The following is a 7,450-nucleotide window of genomic DNA, read 5'->3' on the forward strand; positions in this document are numbered from 1 at the left end:
AACTTCAGCCCCTGTCCCATCGATAAAATGTTGCATCTCTCTGCCTGTTCTGCAAGCACTTGTACTCCACGACGTAAATACCCCCGACAAGTAGCTAAATCCCATCCCTTCACAGTAGAGATCCCTAGATGTAAGAGAGCCTTCTAATCAAGTAGTTTCTTTCCCAGAACCGCTAGACTTTGAAATTCCCTTCTGGGTCCCTGCTTCCTCAACTGTACTGACACGCAGAAGTTCAAGTGTAACTTGAACCGACCTCTTGCTGCCCAACTCCCTACATAGTACTCCTGTAGCTTAGGTCCCTGATAGTAGCCCCTTACATCAAAGTGGCAACGTGCCTTGTTTGGGGTGAAAATATGATAATAAAAAAAGGTTAGTGCTGTTTCTATTTTATTAAATAAACTACGAACATCTTTTCTACAAAGGAACGTAAGGTAGATACATAGAGTTGTAGAAATGATTGCCGGTCTTGGATTTATTGTGTAAGCATGTACAACAATGATTTCTATCGAGTGAGGCAGCAATGCAAATTGGAGATATTTTATTCTAGATTTGAACGCTCAGAAAATGACATGCTATTTTGAAAAAAAAAAAAAAAAAAAAAATTGCTTCTCAAAGATGAGGTCCCATGCTTAGATTGTGAGCTACTTCAGATTCTATAGAAATTATGTCAACTCCAGATATCTGACACCCTGGCCAGTCAGTTTTTATGCCCATAGATCAGCAGCTGATAAATCTCAAGTGGTCAAATTGATATATGTCACATGTACATGTTCAGAGGAAGACAGGCAGAAGGAGGGGCGGGGGGTTCTGGTTTGAGTTGATCTCTGGGACAGATGAACTAGTCACTTCTTGTCTAAATGCTGGATTCAATATCTTGTCATGTCTGCATCTCAATAAGAAATAGTAATTTCTTTTCTTTTTTTTTTTTTTTTTCAAGGGAGTCTTTATTTACCAAGGCCCAAAGGCCACTCAGGAATGAAAGTTAATGAGTGTATGGTGGTCACTGAGACAATAGCATAGTGATTGTTTGTGGTAAAAATTGGTTATAATTTGATCATTTAAGAGGACAGTTCAACAAGTGCTTGTCTACATTGGACTTGAAGATGACCATGTTGTAGTAAGCTGGAAAACAGGCCAGCGGAACAAGGTTCCATGGGGCTGCAGTTCTAGAAAATAAGTTTTGTTCATGGTTTGACTTTGGCACAGATAAAGAATAAGAGGGAATTATCAATTTCTATATATCTGTGCCTAAATCTAAACACAGATAGTGGTCGTAGCTAGATGAGTGTTTTTTGTTTTGAGCGTAAATTAGGTAAAGCTGCATATGCACTGTAGTGTTCTAGTTGACTGGTTTATTTCTACATGAGTTTGGATATGCCTGTTTTAGCCAACTGACTCACAACTAATCATTATGAAAGGGATTGTATGTACAAAAGAAACTGTTATCATTACGATTTTGTATGCCGTGTTATAATGAGTTTAGGTTAGAACAAGGTTTCCGAAACTTCAGGACAACATGGAACCCCAGAGCAGGGCAAAGGTTTTTCACAGAGCACTAACAAGATGATTTTTAAAATAAATATGAAAAACATTAATTTCAAATTTTAACTTATACTTGTTCATTAGTTGTTCCTTACTTGTTCATTAGTTGTTCCTGTTCGTGATTTTACTATATTTTCGTGTTTTCAACCATTTTTTTTGTGAATTTATTTTTTCTTTTCTTTTTCATGAACCATTTTGAAACCTTTTACACCTGTAGTTATGTATCATATCTATTTCCAGTAAAAATGATCAATAATTACATGTTTGCAGCCGTTTTTTTTTACAAGGAGGATCACTTTTTCGTTGACATTCAAACCTCGCGTCAATGAAGATGTTGTTTCAACGACCCATGATGTCACAATCGCATCAATAAAACCGTTTTTTTTCACATCCTTTTCCTTCTGCGCGGTACAGGTTCAAGCTTGCCTAATACTCCTAATTTCTTTTGCGCTCGCAATTTTTTTCACAACCAACACCTTTACACACACCTCCACACACCGGGCAATGCCGGGCACCCAGGCTAGTTCACAAGAAAAAAGAATTGGCCATTTAGCATTCATAATTTAGCATTGTTTATTGTCGATATTTTTTTTTTTTTTTTCATCAGGAATGGGACCAATGCCATGGACAGTGAACTCTGAAATTTATCCAATGTGGGCAAGAGGAACGGCAAATTCTGTGGCCACTGCCGTGAATTGGATTTGTAACTTGTTTGTTTCGATGACTTTTCTCACACTCACACAAGAACTCTCAAGATCAGGTAAATAACCCGAATCCTTACTATAATTTAGCTCAGAATATTATTTTACTGGCAGGGTGACCCGATGTTGCCCGGGATTGAATGATGCTCAATGAACTTTGTTGTCATTGAAAGCGATGAAATAGCCCATTTTTCAACCAAATCAATTGATTGGATACCCATCCTGATACACATGGAGGAAGTTTCACATGCAGACTGTAGTCTACATTGCACTGTAGAGAACCTACTGTTGATTTTATAAAAATATTTGGTACTTGTACAGTTTAAAAAATGAAAATATCGAGAAAAGGTTATATTGTACATATCCGTTATGGAACGAAGTTCTCCGAAAAAAAAAAATTTCACTGAATTTCATCAAATATTTTTTTTTTTTTTTTTTTTTACAGGGAAAGAACAATTTGTTATGATACCGAGCAAAAGGTTCGATTTTTAGGAAGAAAAGCTAGTTATTAAAGATGGGGAGGGGGTGTCAGCACTTTGAATTGAGTTATCTCCCCATGGAGTGTTCTAAATATCCAAACAAAAATTAAAAAAATTCAAAGATGTCTACCTTCAACGTGCTATCATAAAAACATGTTTTTCCACTAAAAAAAAAAAAAACCCCAAAAAAATACTCAATCAAATTAAGTGAAATTTTTTTCAGAGATCTTCAGTTCAAAACGGATACGTACAATATAACTTTTTTTTTCGATATTTTCAGTTTTTTAATGTCTTGATTAAACTGCACAAGTGCCAAATATTTTTATATACAATGACTTGATAAAAAGTTTAAAAGGCAAAAGTCAAGTTTCATGCTTCAATTGTGCTCTAAACAGAAACATTCATTTCGAACACACTGTTATCATGTTGATTTTATATGCCTGGCCTTTCTGCTTGTGCAGTGATAATGGCTTGAATGTAAATTTAAAATGAAAGTCAAGTATCATTGCAAAATTGTGCTTTAAACAGAAATATTCATTTCGAATGTGCCCCTGTCATATCAAAGAACCTACTGTTGATTTTATATGTTAGGCCTTTCAGCTTGTGTGGTAATAAAACTTCTCAAATGCACTTGTGATGTTAGGTTGTGTAAAGGTGTTAACTTTGGTCAAAATCGACTGTTCTTTTTTTCATCAGATTATTTTGATTATCGATACTTATTGAAGACATTCCGATACAAAACCTAAGACCAGTACATAAAGTACCTTTGTGTGAAATTTCATAAAAATCGATCTAGCCGTTTTTGAGTCCATAGAAAATTGACACACAGACACACAAAGTTCGTTTTATATAACAGTAGCAATGAGGAACATTTTGTTAAATAACAGATTCTTATATTTACTTGAAAAATTTTTATTTAACGATTGAACGATTTTTATAAATAAGTATTGATAATTTTGGATTATTCAGACGACTTATCTCAATGATTTTCTAGAATAGCCAGCACGAAACAAGAGGTGAAAAAAAAAAAAAAATACAACAAATAAATGTTACCAAAGGCAAACTAAGCCACTCTTCTATCTATCTGGATAAATCTTTTGTGTTTTAACTTATTTTAAAGTGTTTTCTTTTTTTAATATAAAAATAAAATTAATATAAAGCATGTCGGGTTAGAATGAAAAACAATGATTTCATTTGTGCCATAATTACTCAAAAATCGAAAATTAAACAAAATACTGGTAAAACGTTACATATTCGCCCAATTGGTAACATTTATTGGATGTTTCTATCAGTATTGTTTAAGTTTTGATTTTTAAGTGATTATCAAGGCTTGACTATGACTCGAAAGAGACCACCATTTTTTTTCTTTTTTGTACTAACTTGACGCGCTTTATTTACACTACTTTTTATTTTAAAGTAAAAAAAAAAACACTTTAAAATAAGTTAAAACAAAAAGCTTGTCCAGGTAGGTAGAAGAGTAACTTAGTTTGCCTTTGGTAACATTTATTTGTGTGTTTAGTTCTTCACTTTTTTGTGATTTGTTGGCTATATTGAAACATCACCCTAATCTCATCGTGGATGTAATTCTCACAATGTTTCAGCTGATTTGACTTCGACTCTATTGATTGGCTGCTCTAGTTGGGGAACAATCGTGGTGCATCGGAAGGAAGTTTCACATGGCTCCCTGCAGCCTGTATTGCACTGTAAAGGATTTACTTTTGATTTTTATAAAATTACTAGCAGAGGGAGGGGCGTAAAATACGCTTAAATATGATATTTTAATTTGTCCAGATTTCAAAAGTAAAAAAAAAAAGTATTTGAGTGCCATCACCTAGAATCGAAACCGAAACTGTAGCATCCAAAGCTGGTGACGTTATCACTGTACCAACGTGTGACATGCATCTTAACCGATTAAAAATAAACTTAGATAAATGTACAAAAATGTTTAACGATTTTTTTTCAATTTTGACCCATTTTTGACCTTTTACAAAAAAAATTATTTCAACTGACAAAAGACCCATAAAAGAACAGACCGTAAAAATCCAATCATTTGAGGCCCCTGCGACTTTTAGTTTCGGAGGAGATGGAGTTTGAAAATATGGAGACAGACAGACCAACAGACATATAGCCACTTATATAGAATGGTTTGAATTAAAGTTTAAAATGCAAAAGTCAAGTATCATAGTTCAATAGTGCTCTAAACAGAAACATTCATTTCAAACGTGCCCCTATCATATCAAAGAATCTAGTTGATTTTATATACTTGGCCTTTCTGCTTGTGCAGTGCTAATGGCTTGAATTTAAGTTTAAAACAAAAAAGTCAAGTATCATGGTTTAATTGTGCTTTAAACAGAAATATTCATCTCTAACATCTCCCTATCATATCAAAGAATCTATTGTGAATTTTATATGCCAGACCTTTCTGTTTGTGCGGTAATAAAATTTATTACAAGCACTTGTGATGTTAGGCTGTGTAAGGTGTTAACTTTAGTCAAAATCACCTGTTCCTCCTTTCATCGGATTATTTTGATTATCCATACTTATCGAAGACATTCCAATATGAAACCCATCTAAGAACACTGCCAAGCGCATAAAGTACCTTTGTATGAAATTTCATAAAAATGATTATTACATGGGTTTTTATGATAATCAAAAAATTTATAAAAGAAAATAACAACTCTATAATTAAGTATTTAGAGATTTAAATGCAAAGATTAAAAAAAAGAAGTTATTCAAATTTTCCTTTTTAAAACTTAATGTTTCTTATAAATTTCGGATAGTATCAGACTAGAAGGAAAGAATAAAATATGGCCCATGTTGTTGTATTAAGACTGTGTGCTGCGGGCATAAAATATGCTTGAATATATTTTAATTTGTCTAGATTTTGTATATATTATTATACAGTCGTGATTTCAAAAGTAAAAAAAAAAAAAAAAGTATTTAAGTGCCATCAGCTAGAATCGAAACCAAAACTGTAGCATTCAAAGCTGGTGACGTTACCACTGTACCAACCTGACATGCATATGATATAATTAAAAATAAACTAAGATGAATGTAAAAAATGCTTAACTATGTTTTTTCAATTTTGACTCATTTTTGACTCCCTAAAAACTATTTTAACCAGCTAAAAACCCATAAAAGAACGGTCCGTAAAAAATCCGATCATTTGCAACTTTTAGTTTTGGAGGAGATAGTTTGAAAATATGGAGACAGACAGACAGACGTATAGCTGTTTATATATTAAATTATTTGTTAAGAAATATTTTCAATTTCTATTTGCATTTTTTTTTTTTTTTTCTTTACAGGAACATTTTTACTTTTTGCCATCATTGCTATCCTGGGGCTTATCCTATTGGCTATGTGTCTACCAGAAACGAAAGGTCTTCAACTTGAAGAAGTCGAAACTCTCTTCCAAAACCGTTCCCTTTGTTCATTTTATCAAAGAGGAAAATACAAAAATTTAGTTCATGAAACCACGTAACATCGAATGCAGATTCTAAAATTTTAATTTATATTTTTTTTAAATCATGGAATTTATATTTAATGTACAAATTTTATAAATCATTTCAAGCATTCATCCAAAAATATATCTAATATATAAAATAAAGCCAGTCTTTACATCCTTTGCATATATTTGCTCATACAACAGTTTCACACTTTTTACAGTCCTTTGCAAAAGTTTTTCTATTCTGCAAGATCTAAGCTGCAGTAGAGGGCAGACAAGGCAGTGTTGCATCATACACTCTTCATCTCTACGTCCGCAGATGGTTGGGTCCATTTTGTAAACCCATCTTGTCATAGCAATGTTTGATTGCCCCTATTTCTGTTCTCAAGCGGTTAAATGGTTTCAACTGGAGCCAAAGTGCTTCTGAACCGGGAGGGAAGAAGGGCCTCAGAATGGGAAATGTCCATGTTACTACGAGAGATGGTGGTGGTGGTGGGGGGGGGATTCTTTAGCCGTTTGAATTGGTTTTATTTAATTTTTCTCTGGAAGTGATCTGATGATCTTCCGATGAGCTGCATTGAACAAAATAAAAATAATTATGTTTTTATTCCCACTTGTTTATTCATGCGTGGAACAAGTTTCATGTTAGATTGAATTATTTTCAAATTCAGCAAATAAATAAAAAAAATATGAATAAAGACTTGATCATTGAAATTTAAAATATTGTTTTCTTGTATATGTATGTGTGCAATTTTAGAAAGCACACTGCAGGATTCCTTAAAAGAATAAGCATTATCTTACATAGAAGAAAAAAATACATAAGTGTTGGGACGATTAATCTGAATTGGAATTTAGAGTCGGAAAAATCAGAACTTTTTGGGGTATTGGAATCGATTATTTTAATTGTTATTTTTAATTTATTTTGTTTAAAAACAAAATCTTCCACTGTTGCTAGTTATAATAAAATAAATATTTATTGATTTTAAATAACCTGTAAAAATAAAATCTAAAGATCATCTTCCACAATTTTTTTTTTTTTTTTTACATCTTTTACATGTTTATATAGATATATATATATATATATATATATATATATATATATAATAGAAAAATCTTTTTATTGAAAATTTGAATAAATTTTCAATAAAAACATAAACCTGTAAATAAGGTCTACAAAATTTTAAGTATCCGACAAAAAGTACAAATAAATAATATATGTTTCCTACAATAATTTTTCAGACTTTCTTTGTATATGCATTTAAAATTGTTGTAGACTCTTGAAA

At 32.3% G+C, this 7,450-nt stretch overlaps 1 protein-coding gene across 1 annotated transcript in view; it reads left to right on the forward strand.

Moving 5' to 3' along the window:
• The window catches only part of LOC145297767 (proton myo-inositol cotransporter-like), a 48,013-nt gene extending 41,666 nt beyond the window's left edge, over positions 1-6,347 (forward strand). The window contains exons 8-9 of the mRNA XM_080144010.1: positions 2,150-2,302; positions 6,028-6,347. Of these exons, the coding sequence (XP_080000136.1) occupies positions 2,150-2,302; positions 6,028-6,203 (329 nt within the window). The 3' untranslated portion in view covers positions 6,204-6,347. The remainder of the gene's footprint in view (positions 1-2,149; positions 2,303-6,027) is intronic.
• The last annotated feature ends 1,103 nt before the right edge of the window (positions 6,348-7,450 follow it).

This window comes from Euprymna scolopes, chromosome 18 (assembly GCF_053919585.1).
Source record: "Euprymna scolopes isolate OS-2025 chromosome 18, ASM5391958v1, whole genome shotgun sequence".
NCBI classification, from domain to species: Eukaryota; Metazoa; Mollusca; class Cephalopoda; order Sepiida; family Sepiolidae; genus Euprymna; species Euprymna scolopes.